The sequence below is a fragment of the Lepidochelys olivacea genome (assembly GCF_965140295.1).
Source record: "Lepidochelys olivacea isolate rLepOli2 genome assembly, chromosome: 7".
Classification (NCBI taxonomy): domain Eukaryota; kingdom Metazoa; phylum Chordata; order Testudines; family Cheloniidae; genus Lepidochelys; species Lepidochelys olivacea.
In genome coordinates this window covers 41396483-41411329 of record NC_140417.1, presented here as the reverse complement: position 1 = coordinate 41411329, position 14847 = coordinate 41396483, and the positions used below count along the sequence as shown (strand labels likewise).

The 14847-nt window shown below is 38.8% G+C and overlaps 1 protein-coding gene across 2 annotated transcripts in view; it reads left to right on the top strand.

Moving 5' to 3' along the window:
* IARS1 (isoleucyl-tRNA synthetase 1) overlaps nucleotides 1-14847 on the top strand; it is a 180950-nt gene that overhangs the window by 17185 nt on the left and 148918 nt on the right. For both annotated transcript variants that reach the window (XM_084634253.1, XM_084634252.1), the window contains exons 6-10: nucleotides 2214-2331; nucleotides 5865-6012; nucleotides 8923-9010; nucleotides 10730-10790; nucleotides 13410-13505. In XM_084634253.1, the coding sequence (XP_084490379.1) occupies nucleotides 2214-2331; nucleotides 5865-6012; nucleotides 8923-9010; nucleotides 10730-10790; nucleotides 13410-13505 (511 nt within the window). The remainder of the gene's footprint in view (nucleotides 1-2213; nucleotides 2332-5864; nucleotides 6013-8922; nucleotides 9011-10729; nucleotides 10791-13409; nucleotides 13506-14847) is intronic.

Below are 14847 nucleotides of genomic sequence, written 5' to 3'. Positions count from 1 at the left end.
GTTACACATACATCTAAGCAGTCATTAAATGATCATAGATGTGGCACTGAACTGTTTTTCTCTGTGGGTTTGGTAGGCTATGTCCCTTTACGAAAAAAAAAAAGTAAATTGGAACTCTTTTGTGTATCTAAAAATATATATAAAATATTTTAATCAACACTTTTCAGAAGGCAAATGCAAGAATATTGAAGAATAAATCCAGAATCAGTGACTTGTCACAACTAAGTCATTTAATATAGCCTAAGTTGATAAAACATTAAATGAAAATTTATACTTTTGCTCAACTGCAACAGAGCTTCCCTAGTTAGGATACTGAAATACCTGTGTTTGAAAGTGCACTTCAATAAAATTTATCTCTCTACACTTTGGATATATTATTGCTTGAATGGTTGGTGGCTTTAAATTAATCCTAGCAATGATGCTCTTTTCATAAACTTAGCAGGTATATCTCCTCTCCTCTCTCAGGAGTAATGATCAAAAAGTAATGCATAGAAAAAACTATAAAAGTAGCCATTGTCAAAGCGGTCAACTATTTGGCTTCCTCACATTCAGAGCACCTTTATTCCAGACCAGAATTATATGTACTTGGGCAGGGGAAAGAATGTGTCCCAGAATGTGGACTTGAATAGTTCTTTGAATTTGGGTGAGGGTGGGGGGAATATATACCTAGGGATCAGATTCTGTGAGGGTAAATAGTACTACTCTTCAGCTCCTTCTAGAAAATGAGCCCTACCAGTTTGAGAAGGCACTCTCAATGGATTGTGCAGAAGTTCATGATAAGATCCTGCAAGGTTTGCTGGACTCCTTGGTTTCGGCTCCCTTTGGTTCTGGCTGGATGCCTCTCTGGGTTTCTGAGACTTGTCCTCTTTGGTGGTGCTTGGATGCTGCACTTTGCTCCCTGGAGTGTATTAAAGTGCTCACTAAACTTCCTGGTCTCCTACTGTTGGGTCATGGATGCCACTCTCAGTAGATTGTGCAGATCCTCATAATATGGTCTATAGTTTCTCCTATCTGCAGTGTAATAGTTGACATTTCTGATTATTACATTATCATTAGGCTTCAGTGTCAATAGGTCAGTTCATATCTCTCAGTGCTGGTGATTCAGGCTGCAGACTGATAACACTGTAGCTGTTGGAATTGTTTTCCCATGTTGAATGGTTATCTTAAACATAAGACCAAGAGATCTTTGTTTAAATGAATGCATAGATTCTGAAGCACAAAATAAGGGTGTACAGAAAAAAGGACCAATTGCCAAAACAGCATGACCCAGCGCAATTTGGTCTCATAAACATACTATTTAACGAGACCGCTCTGTGTTTGCTTGCAAGATGTTCATCTGGAAGGAAACACTGAAAATGTTAACAGTGCTTTGAAAACGTAGCTTGGGTGATTCAAGAGTTTTTAAAGTCAGTAGCAATTGCTGAATAGTCTGATCATCCAACTACAAAATAACTAGACTCCCCAGGACCACAGGGCCAGATTCCGGTGTGACAATTTTGAGCCCTTGGAGAACTGTGTCACTGAACATGCAAGCCTCTTGAATGAGACTTTACAAATAAAGGTGTACAATGTAGACGGTGAAGATCTTTGTCTATTTTTTGAAGAGACATCATTCACCTGGGTTGCAAAAAAATCCACTATTTTCTCCCCTCCCAATGATGCACGGTGCCATACATATAGCTGGTGAAGCAAGGGTCTTTTGGGATGGAAAGTGTTATACAATGGTTCATTAATGTAAATCATGGAATCACAAAATTTCTTGTTCTCTAAACAAACGTAGTTGCCTAGATGTGGCCTCTTGAGGAAAGCATCTCGTGTTAATCACTGAAATTTAAGTTTTATGGTCCCCAAGCAGGAAGTTGGGGAAAGATTGAACTGTTAGTGATTTATATCCCATCTGAACATTGCCATGTGTTGTGTGATTTGTGCAAGGAAGGCAGAGCTGGCAGGATGACCTAAAGCTGAATCTAACTGAAAGAATATTCACAACAAAAATGTCATAGTGGCATTAAGTATTTATATTGTTTCAAGATACAACTTGTATATGTATGTGCAGATGCTTTAAGTTCTGGTGTTTCAAGTAGTAAATATTGTCTATAGTTTGAAAATTATATGAACTTTTCAGAATATCTTCTCTACTGGATCATAATCCTACACTACAGCTGCTTTTAGTTTGAATCTTAAGCTATTATATGTTCCTTATTTACTTGTAGGTGGGTTTTCAAACAGCTGTATGACAAAGGACTGGTTTACAGAGGCGTTAAGGTTATGCCTTTCTCGACAGCATGTAACACTCCCCTTTCGAATTTTGAGTCTCACCAGAACTACAAGGTATGTCAGTGTCTATATGTGTGTATAATAATCTGACCCCTGAAATTGCTCTGTCATATTGGAGTGTCTGTCTGTTTTGGATTGGAAAGTTTAAATACTTCATTTGCATGGAATGTAGGCTTATCGACATACTCCAAACTGATAGAATAGTGCTAGTAAAGAGCTGGCCTAGTCATGTATATGTCCTGCTGTGATTTTTCTGGCAGTTGCTTTGGTCATTACTTGTTTCCCCTTTCACCATTCTCACAGTCTTTGATCTGGGAAATTGCTCCACTTCTACCTCACACGTTTCTGATACCTCACTGTTGGGTTTCTACAGTGAATATTTTACACTGCACCTTTCCTGCTCACCCCAGCAGAGGATGCCCTGTATATTGATTCTTATCTTCTGGGGTGACCTAGCTGGCAGTTCAGCAGACTCACCTGTAACTTACCAAAGTTAGCAGATGAGTTGTGGGAGGAGAATTAAATTCTGTGATCTTATATCCAGTGTTGCAGCTTAAATACCACTTGTTGCTCCTCTGCCTTCTCTTGTGCCATTAGTAAAGCTATTCCTTAGCACTCATTTCAAGAAACGAAGGAAGGAAATGGAATCATGAACTTCTGCAATGAAGCATGATATTATTAGTATAGTATAAAAACCGATTTTAGTGTGTAACAGAAACCATAAGTGTGCTTAGAGGAGGCCGCCATGTAGCAAACTTTCACAACTGAAAAATAAATAAATAAAATCCCAGTCATTTTGTGTCTGTGTAAAGAAAAGTATATTGTTAAGGGAACTGAGATAACTCAAATCGAGAAATACTAAGCAATTATTTTATTTGTAAATATAACAAGATTCAGCTTTCAAAATGCCAGGATGTTGTTGAGTTGCTTGGCATGTTTAGTACTTTGTGAAACATTCGAACAAGCTGGTTAGAAACATCCCGGTCTTTGTATAACAATTGGTAGGGACTAAATTTTATTTATAGCATGGTCTTCCCTAGGTGTTGCTCATAATCCAAGCATTACATAACTGTCTGAGTCTGACTGTTGCCTGCCCCACCTGCTTATAGAAAGAATTCCTTCTGGAACAGCCCTTAGCTTTGACGTAAATAGCTGCCCATTCCATAGTGGAAGTATCTATTCTGAGCTGTGTTGCTGGAGAGGAGTCAGGGATGCTTTCAGTGCACAAATGGCAATGTGACATAATCTGTTTGAGTGTTTCTGGTTTATGCATATGATGTTAATTTGTTAGATGTTGTAAAAATGCCCAAAGAAAGCTTTTTAATGCAGTTTGGAACTTTTCACTTTGGAAAACATTGCATGTTTTATTAAATTTTAATGATTTCATAGCACACAAACTAAAGAGAGACTGTACAGTATAGTACACCAAAGGATCAGCTTTCTTGCCATGGAAGTTGTATCCCTTTATTGGTGGAATGAAGGAGCCATTATTTAGGAGGGAAAACGAAGAATAAATTGTTCATTTGAAACTCCAGGGGGATTTTAGGCAGGCAGAAGAATATTGCCCATGTACCTTTTTGTCAGGGACTTTACAGATAACACACCTTCTCTTGCAAACAAAAGAGGTCGTGTCTTCAGGTTTTCATATTTCATTTACCAGGTGCACCTCTAATGTTACAGTACCATGTTGCAGTGGGGGTCATTGTTTCACCAACAATTCAGAAATAAAAGTGCTGTCTACCTACCTGAACAACTTCAGATATCCATCTAGGTTTCACCTGAAGGTTTTCTATTAGAGCAGTGACCTTTCCAACCCTGTTTAGTTTGCTATTTATTTAGATCAGAGCATTAATTGAAGACTTGTGCTTACTAAATATTCAATGTATATGTAGTATTTTGTTTGCAAAATTGTGCAAGCATTAAGTTTATTCACATAACACCGCTGTGAAGTAGGTAGGAAAGATAAATGGACGCAGTTTGAGGTTTATAAAGAGAATCAAACTCCACATTAAGAATCTATCATGGAGCCTGATAATGCTTTTACTTTTAGTTACAAAATAGCAAACTTGTTCTTTAGTTCTATAACAAAAATATTACCATTTCTGCAGGCTGCCATTCGGTAACGAGCTCTACAGAGCTATGGTAGATCTGTATTGCCACTTAGATTTGAGCCATAAAACTGCTGTTGCTTCAAAAGATTTGGGGTTTGAGTAACACTTGCTCTTCAAATTTGCCTGTTGGAAATAATTCCTTACACAGTTATGTAAAATGCGAATCCTGTAAGACTCTGGGCTCTTCATCAGGGCTTAACTTCATTTAAGATCTTCCACAATCCAATAGTATTGATAATACAGAAACTATTACTTGTGCAAGTGCTTCACTCTCTCCAGTGGTGCAAAGAGATTTTAATTCTCACCGGTATGCATAGGCAAATCATGGGAGGGACACAAAGGGGGGCATGAGCTAAAGGGGGGGTGCACGTGACCTCCCCATGTGACCCCTCTCTGCCTTGCTCCCCATCCCAACCCATGTTACTTGGGGGTGGGGCTCTGTCCTCCCGCTGCACTGGATACTGATTTTGGAACCACATGGCTCTCCCAGGAACCCCAACGGCCAAAGGAGCAGAACATGGGGCTGCCTGGTGACCCCACACCAGCAGCTCCGGGCTGTACCGCCCCCAGCCCTTCCATGCAGCTGCGTCTCCGTTCTGGGGTCTGTACAGCCTCGCTGGAGAGCAGGGCTGGGAGGGGAGCTGAGGGTGGGTATTGATATAGCAGAGGAGCTCCTGGCGTGGGGCACTGGCTACTGAGAGTGGCAGCCCCACGTTCTGCTGCGGTTCCCGGGAGAGCCCTGCTGTTCTGAAAATGCCTTTCTGGTACGGTGTATCTGACTGTACCTGCTTACTTGCACCACTGACTCTCTCCCAGTGTAACACTGATATTATTAATACAAAAGGATTCCTTTGACATGATTGAAGGCAGGACTCTTGGAGGCTGACTGGTAGAAAACCATCTGTCAATTGTGCATTATGTTTTAAACATCCACGTACTCATATGTATGAGGACATATAGTTTATGTGCCTTGGTTAACAATAGTTGCCTGCTAAGAGAAAACTTTCTCAAGTAAGAGCTTGTCCTCCCAACTGCTGGTCTCCTGGGACAAACTAGGTGAGTGTTGTACTCCAGGTTTCAGCAGCTGAAAAATTATTAAACTATGAAGGAAACCTTTAACCAGTTCCGATCTTGGATTATCTTTGTATAATCTTAGGTAGGGATTATCAAAGGCATCTGAGGGAGTCAGGCACCCAGCTCTCAGCCTTTAGAAATAAACTCTGACTACGCTGAGGCAGTTGTGTCCCTCGTGATTTGGGCAAGTAGCCTACACGGGGGAGGTGGAGAGATGTGCTTAAGTTGGTCCTCATCTGCATTCACTCTTACTGCCTTTCTTTGACAAGCTAGGTTGCAGGGCACTAAAGGAACCAGGTAATTGAGTGACAACAGCTGTCACTGCTTTTCCTTGGAAAGTGTTTTCTCGCCGACTCACAAGAAACCTTTCATATCCCTCTCCCTATCACTGTTTCATTTAAGGATGTTCAAGATCCTTCGGTGATTGTGAGCTTCCCATTGGATGAAGATGAAAATGTCTCTCTTGTTGCTTGGACAACTACCCCCTGGACCCTGCCTAGTAACTTGGCCCTCTGTGTTAACCCAGAATTGCAATATGTGAAAGTAAAAGGCAAGTGCTAACCTGATATGAAATACAATGAAAATGTAGTTCCATTGAACTCATGCATGTGTATGGCAGTCTCTGTGATATACAATTCTGTTTGACTTTCAACATGTAGCATTTCACTGGAATTGACTGTATGCTGTTCTGAAGGATGAGTCCAATTTACTGTGTTGCTAAAATCTCCATTCATCTTGTACTCTTTGATTGTATCGTAGCTATATTACATGAGTACTAAAGGACTAGCAGTTACATAATAAATGCTCATACTACGCTACTACATAGTGAGCAAAAACAGGTATGCAATATGGGTGTTTAGTTATTTCACCAGTTAATCCCCCATCACTCCCCAAAGAGTCTCTCACCAAGCAATCCTAACTCTTCCCTTGTCAATTTCTCTGCTTTGCCCCACTTCCCAACCACTTCAGACCAAACTGGCTCGTTGCCTTTGGTGAGGAGAATCAGAATGTATTAGGCTAGCTCAAGTCAGTGTGTAAGGTAGCCTGTTCCTCAAGGGCCCCTGATACATTGGGAAATGCACTGCAGCATGTTCCTATGGTTAAAAATGGAATTCATGTATAACAGGTGGGTAGGATGTATGAAAAAAAATAGATTTGCTTTACTTGCTACTTCTCCCACCGTCTTTCAGAGGTTTACAGCTCCAGCTTCTCAGCAGCCAGGGGAATGTTATCTTCATCCTTTGTTCCTTGTATCATTTTCAGAAAGGAATATTTTTCCTTAGTGTTGTGCAATATCTATACAAGAAACGCAGTTCCTCCTAATGATTCCCTGTTCTAATAAGTTTCTTCTAATGTATATTTTAATATTTATTGTAGTTAGACTGTGTAATACACTAAGATCTTGTTGGTTGATTTGGGCATAAGCAGTCATTTTTGCATTCAATTTTTCAGATTTTCCAAAACTGCTGACCTTTTCTAAATTTGTAGCATACATAACCAAATACAGTGATTCAGATTACCTCTGGCATTTTCTTAACACAGATGAAATGGCACAGTTAGAGTTTTCACTTTAACATAGACTTTAAAATTTAATTTATGCATGCCTAAGGTAGTGGCACATGTAAAACACTGGGAGACAAATCAACCATTTCCCAAGACAGGCTTTTGGATAAATTCAGTTTTGTTCCTTAAGTCTTCATTCCTGACCACTCCTTCAAGTATTAAGACATACAATCATCTTGAAACCTATGAAGCTCAAAAAGAGTTAACAGTAGTTTCAGGCATAACACCTAACTTCTACCAATTATTTTGCAATCGCATTTCCCTATTGTCTAAATTTTTTTCTCACTTGTTGCTTACTGACTATACTGGAGAAATAGTGACACTGACTATGCATAATGTGCTGTCAAATGCACTAAGTATGCTAGAAAAAAGATCCTCCCACTCCCCCCCGTGAAAGTCTTTTAAACAGCTGTATGTACAACATTAACTTAACCCAAAGATCACATTGTCCTCACAGGATGTATGGGATTTAACTCATTCTTCAGGAACATCCTAGTTCAGGAAATATTGGTTCATCATTATAACGAGAAACCAAGTGAACTTGTCCTCGATTAGAATAGTCTTTCACGGAATATTAAAAACAAACAAACAGCTGTTTGGAACTTAAATTCCTAAAATGAACAAGCACTAGGAAAACATTTGGCTTTCAGATGCACTTTTTTCCTCAGACTGTTCTTACAACATATCTAGCTGAACTTGGCCACAGCCTCTGCCATAATGGCAAAACATTGGTTGATCTTCAAGAGTAGGTGCTTGCTGCTAGTTTCTTCCCAGGACTTCTAGGATTTCCAAAGGCCTCTTCAAATTAATAAATTAACCTAGGTGGAGGCAACATGGCCTCCTGGGTATGGCAGGTCCTGGACTGGGAGTCAGACCTGTTTTCTATTCCTGGCTCTGCTACTGATCTTTTGTTTGACTGTGGAAAAATCACCTTTGTGTTTGTATCCCCATCTGTGAAATAGGAATAAGGATACTTATGTTCCTTTATAAAATATTGTGATATCTGGGGATGAAAAGTGTTAGATAAGAAATTAATATTATTTTATGGGGAAAAAAAATCTCATTGCCTCCTGCATGGCAGCGTCATGGCTGATTTTGGTGTTTGGTAATAATTAAACCAGTACAAAGTATTAGACCTCTGCTAATTTGGGGAAAATCAGAAGTTGATTGTCAAACTATAACTACACCTTTAAAGGTAGCTGGGGTGAGGAGGAATAGTGATCTGCCTTAGTAGTGAAAATATTCCAAGTTGATATAAGGGTATGGGAGTTAGTGGTAGGGAGGAATTACCCTATTCTTGATAAAGGTTCAACTTTGATTATTTAAAGCTTCCTATTTACCTTCCCTTTTTTTAAATCCAAGAAAAAAGGAGCTAAGAGTAATTTCATGATGTTATAGTAAATCTCAGAAACACAGCAAAATGGGATAGAGTGTGATTGTTATGTAAAGCGCTGATCTACTAATTCTTGCAGCTCTTGTTTAATTTATTATAGTTTAGCCCAGTGTTTTTCCCTCTGTTTTATCTGCCTGGGCTACACCTATTTGGTTGCCTTCCCTTGCCAGAAAGAACAGTGGGCAAACTATCTGTTAAGGCAGCCATGGTATTTTAATTCAATTCAGCAGGTCAGGTCCTGAAAGCATCACCTCTACAATTCAGGGAGTCTGTGCACATGCTGATGTCAAGAGTGTGTTGCCTAAATTTTAGCTCTTTGCGATGCATTTATATCAAACGGGTATAAATGTATCTTTCGGGAAAAATAGAAAATTTGAGTCTAGTAAGCAGAATTATTCTGGGTAGTTTTAGACCTGATGTCTTATTGCTCTTGTGTGAAATGGAAGCTTTTGTAATGGTACAAAAGTAGAGTATTCATTTGTTGTTGTTGTTTTTTCCTTTTAGATAGTGCCACAGGGAAGATTTATATTTTGATGGAAGCCAGGCTGGTAGCACTGTACAAATCTGAAAGTGATTATGTGATACTTGACAGGCAAGTACATGAATTATTGCACACTTTTAAACTTCCATTTTTTATAAATAAGTAATGAACTACTGCAAGAAGTTAGATAACTGCAGAATCCAAGACTGCTTTCTTAGGAGAAAGAAAAGGAGTACTTGTGGCACCTTAGAGACTAATCAGTTTATTTGAGCATAAGCTTTCATGAGCTACAGCTCACGAAAGCTTATGCTCAAATAAACTGGTTAGTCTCTAAGGTGCCACAAGTACTCCTTTTCTTTTTGTGAATATAGACTAACACGGCTGTTACTCTGAAACCTTTCTTAGGAGATAGGTTTAATGCATGAATGTCTTTTTATGTACATCCTGCTACAGCCTGTCAAGGGATTTGACATCTGTAACTGCAAATTAGGCTTGGATGGAAGTTTTTGTCAGAGTAGCAACTGCATCTGGGTTTACTGTAGCTAAGGAAAAGGTTATAAACACAATATATTTGGAAGCCAGAGTAGGAAAAAAATTGTCTTCAGCAACCCAGTATCCTTCCCATATGGTAGTCTACCTCTTCCGCTTGTAAAGCTAGTATCAGCATGCATTTCTAAGGACTTATTTGTTTTATTCATCCCAATACAGTTTAGAATAGAAAATAAAACTTCCTAATTCAAAAAGCTGCTGTAAACAGATTTACCTTTTTAGCACTCTTCAGCAGAAAACATAATTTTTATAAAAGGCATACAGTATGACAAAAACATTTATGCTCCCTCTCTTCCCGCCCATCCTTACCTTTCCTTTTGCAGTGATATCCTATCCACTCTTGGGTATCTTCCAAGAACTGGAAACTTCCTGCACCTAGATAAAGCCAGTTATTTTATCCCTTTTTACAAAACAATTACATTTTTTATAACATGAACATCTTTTTGAGAATGAAAATACATTTAAAACCGAAGTGGAGCATACATAATTTGTTTTCCTGCAGTTCCCTAGAAAAAGCTTAAGCAAGTTATGCATCTGCCTCTTATATATTGGCTCTTTAGTATTTATAGATATTTTTTAATCGTGGAAGATTTATTAGTTTCCCAGATTTTCCTCCCTGTGTGTTACACTGCTCTTCACCTGTATAGTTCACACCTTCATGTTTTCTGTTCCATGTTCCAGCATGTTAAAATTGTTTTTTTTGTCTCAGAACTAATCATCTCTTTGAAGCTTGGGACATGAATTGTTTCAGTCCTTTTTTAGAGCTCTAAGTTCTCATCCCCTTCTGGTGTTTTCAGGAGACTACACGTCTGAGCTTGGAGTTCTAGACTTAGTAATTTGGGGCCAATGTTTACTTAGTTTTATTCGTTATTGTAAATACCAGTAGACACTCTGCTTATACTACAGAGCTCCACTATAACCAGTTTATTTTTTTATTTCCTGATGGTCCTATCATAACTTCTTATGAAGTGGGTTACTGATTTATGCTTTGCTCCTGCATTAATTTATAAATGTGTACTTTATTGTGGGGATAATGAATTTATACTAGTGGCAAATCATTAACAAATATCTCCGCTTTCATTCAGTATTAAAGTTGACAAATAAAGGTAGAAGTAGGAAGCAAACTATTTGGAAATCAAGTGCTTTTCCTCATATCAGATTTCAGTATGAAAAATATTTAAAAAGAGAGAAAAATAGTACTTCTAGATTTAGTCTTTATAAGGTAACTAGTGCAATTTACAGTGTATTAATGTGTGTACATATAAATCTTTTTCTACATAGGTTTCCTGGCATTAATCTTAAAGGCAAGAAATATAAACCACTATTTGAATATTTTATTAAGGTAAGATAAGTCAGTCTTGTGTTTAGCCACAGAACCAAATGACAATGTTAAAACCAAGAGACTGCAATTTTAAATAGTTGTACATTTTGATCAATATTTCCCACTGATATGATGGCAAAATGAATATTGTGCTTTAAGAATTTGCTTTCATTTATTTTAAGACCCATAATTTGGCTGGATTTAGTGATAATACTGGCTATATGTTAAAATAAAATCCCAACTGTCAAGGGATTTTTGTGGGGAAAATAGGTAAAATAACAAGCAAGTTAAATCTCAGGCCTGTATTTCCACAAACAAACTCATTGTCCCTTATTACATTAACATGGCTATACTCTCATCTCATGCTTTGCAACAGAGAGAACTGTCACTTTGCCAGAAAGTTGGCTGCTTCTGTTTTTGCCTTCCTTTCTTATGTCCTTTATGCTTATACTTCATATAAGTACACACCCTGGAGGTGATGAAGGTTGAGAGCAGGGATGACTTAGGTTTTCAGAGGACTCTTTATTGAACAGTCAGTATTCCCCAGTGTCTATGACCTAGCTCTGCTCAGTTGCAGTCAGCATCCTCATTCTCTGCCTTCTAAAACCATAACTTCAGTATTCAGAAGTGGAATTATGATGACATTGAACTTGGAGGTTCTTTGTGCTTTTTCATGTGGAGTATTAAGACCCCATATTGCTGTAACTGTTTGCATTTTTGCCTTTCCAGTCTTTATGGATGTCTTGTTATGCTGCACTTAAAGCAGGAGTACATATTTTACTGTACTAAGAACATAGCTTAATACACATCATGGGCCTATAGAAATGAGTTATGGAAAATAGAATCGGTATATAAGCATTTTGATAGAACTTGACTGAATGATGCAAATAGTTAAAGTACTGAACTGCTGATACATAATTACTTTACATAAAAGAATAGTTGGTGTATGCAGTCAATTCCTGAAGTCAGCAGAGGTAAAAGGAGTTCATCAACACAATAGAGAGCAGACCTATTTTTGGAAGAAGGTGGGAATCACAGTTGTAGCTATTAACTGGACTGCAGGGTATAAAGATAGGCTCTATACTAACTTGTTGGAAGGTTGTATGGTAGCCTCTCTGCATCTCAATACAGTAAAAGCTGTATTATCTGGCCCTGTATTAATTGGAAAGCTCTATAAACCGGCATTTCTAATCTTCATAGAAAATCCGGTTGGTGCAGGGCCAGCAGACTCCCTACCTGGCTCCACGTGGCTCCCTGGAAGCAGCAACATGTCCCTGCTGCTCCTAGTCAGAGGAATGGCCATGAGGGGTTCAGAGTGTGGGAGGGGGGATCGGGTTATGGCATGGGAGGGGTTTCAGGCTGCCGCATCCGGGGGGCGCACACCTTGGGTGGCTCCCTGCAAGCAGTGACCTGTCCCTGCTTTTCCTAGCCGGAGGCATGGCTAGGTGGGTCTGCGCGCTGCCTCTGCCCACAGGCGCCACCCCGCATCTCCCATTAGCTGCAGTTCCTGGCCAAAGGGAGCTGCGGAGCCAGCGCGTGGGGCAGGAGTAGCGTGCAGAGCTGCCTAGCTGCTTCTCCACCTAGTAGCAGCAGGGACAGGTCACTGCTTGCGGGGAGCCTGAGATGAGCACCCCCTGGATCTGGCACCCTTGCCCCAAACCCCCTCCCACACCCTGCACTCCCTCCCATGCCCCAACACCCAGCCCTGCACCCAAACTCCTTCCCTCTTAGTTAACCGGAATTTTTCAGTTACTGGCACCCCCCATTTCCCCAACATGCCAGATAAAAAAGCTTTTACTGTATTCCTTATTAGTTGATATGTGTACTCCAGCTTTTTTCAGAATTGCTTCCTTACTCTCAAAAATCTCTCTTCAGATCAAGATAAAACTTAATATTGTGACAAATCATTGCTTCAATTGTGATCACGAGGATAGTTCATTTTAAGTTACTTTTAAATTATGTGAGGGATATGAAAATAGCTCATTACTCTTAATTATCAGAATGCTGAACAGATAGCAGATAATTGGTTCCATTATCCTTCACGATTTTCTTCCACCATTAAAGTTAAAACTTAATGTTAAATGTCATCCCAAACTTTTACCTTCATGCTTTCCTTAGTGCTTATCAACCTGTCAGCTGACTTAAAATATTTAGTGGCAACCCCCCCTATTTTTATGGTAATAAGAAACAATGGAGATGCAGAAGCTTCTTTGTTTATAAATAATTATATGTATGTGTGTATATATAGGTCTATAAATGGCTGGAGACTTTTTTTATTATGTATCTTGTTTATAGGATCCTATTAATTTGTAGTCTCTTAAGCATGAGATTGGATCAGTGCAAGCATATGGATTAGTCAACTTTATGATGTTAACAGAAGTCTTAGATTTAGTCTTACGCTCTTCGTGCTCTGTAAAAAGAATGGATTGGCTTTGCATTTTAGCTGAGATAAGAGATTAGAAATGTCAGATAATTAATTATACCTATGCATAAAGCAAACTAAAATATAGTTCTGGTTATTGTAGCTTTTTGACTTAAAGGTTGACCTGTTAAATGTACATTTTCCAATCCTTTTGAAAAATGCTACTTTACTGTATGTCTGAAAAAGAATATAATACTTCAATATTTTGTGTGTTGCAGTGTAAAAACAATGGTGCTTTTACTGTGGTCACAGACAACTATGTGAAGGAGGAAGAAGGTACAGGAGTTGTACATCAGGCTCCTTACTTCGGTGCTGTAAGTAAAAACTAACTTTTATTATATGTTTGACTTGGAGCACGTTCCCATGGCCTCCAAGGGCCCTTACAGATGCACAATACTGACTCTCTGCAGGCCAATAAGGGTAATCAGTTGCTTTTAAAGCATTGCATGCATTCTGGTGAACGCTCAAACTTCTCTTTGTAGATGCAATTGCCCTTTACTTGCACACCATTGGGGAGATAGTTTAGATGTCCATTCCTGTTATCTTTACTATTCATAAAACGTCCATGCCTGTAGCATCTGAGTGCTCTAGCTCCTTCTCTTCCCTGAAGATCGAGAAACGCCAGCTTCATGACAAAGAAGAATTGAGTATTCTACTGCTAAGTAGGGACCAGCTGTTCTAATTCATAAACTGGACAAATATTAGGACTGTTGTTCAGCACGGTATGCCTTTCAACATGATCATTTGTTAATTTATCTGCGTTGAGCACAAAAAAGTACTTAACCTGCTTCTGTGTCTTCTCTGTCCCTTTGGGCTAAAAGGATTTTTTGCACAATGGCCTTTTTTTTTTTTTTTAAGGATGTTTTATTTCCTTTTTCCTTTCCCCAATTTGCTTGAGATATTGAAGTCTAGAAAAGTCGGACAGATTCTCTTAAGAGTTAATCAGTTGGCCTTTGTAAACCCAGGAATTAACATACTAGATCAGACCTGTGGTCCGCTTAATCCGCTATCCTGTCTCAGTGGCAAGCAACAGATGCCTCCAAGGAAGATGTGAGATATTTCCTAACCTCTGGTAGTTAGAAATTGGTTTAATTCCTGATGCATTAAATAAATTGTATGTTGGTATACTGCCACTCAGGATGTTCTTGTTATCCATCTAAATGCCCAATCCTTTTTTTAATCTTGTTTTTTTTTGGCCTCAGTGACAACCTATTTAGTTGTCTCCTTTTGAAGAATGTGTATATTCCTATGCTTTATTTCCTGTTGTCAAGATGAAAATTCTTGTCCACATATTACTCAGGAAAACCTCCTACTTTTTACTTTTAATTACATGAGTAGAATAAACTGGTTAGAGAGGCACAGAAGGTTCACAATTTCCTTAATTTGACAATTGCCTCACCATATCTACAAATAAAAGCAGACTCCGGATCAAGTGTTAACTGAAAAGTGATGAACCCACACAGGGAGTGTTAGTGTAAAAAAAGAAGTTTGAAAATTTCACAGAACTTGATACAGTTGTTAGTACACAAGGACTAAGCAGTAAAATGTAAATTAACTTAGAGAAAAAGCTGTCTGCTATGAAATAATTAGCAGTCTGTTAAAATCAAAGTTTTTAAGAGATACTATCAGTTTAATGCATAGCAAATAGTGCATATG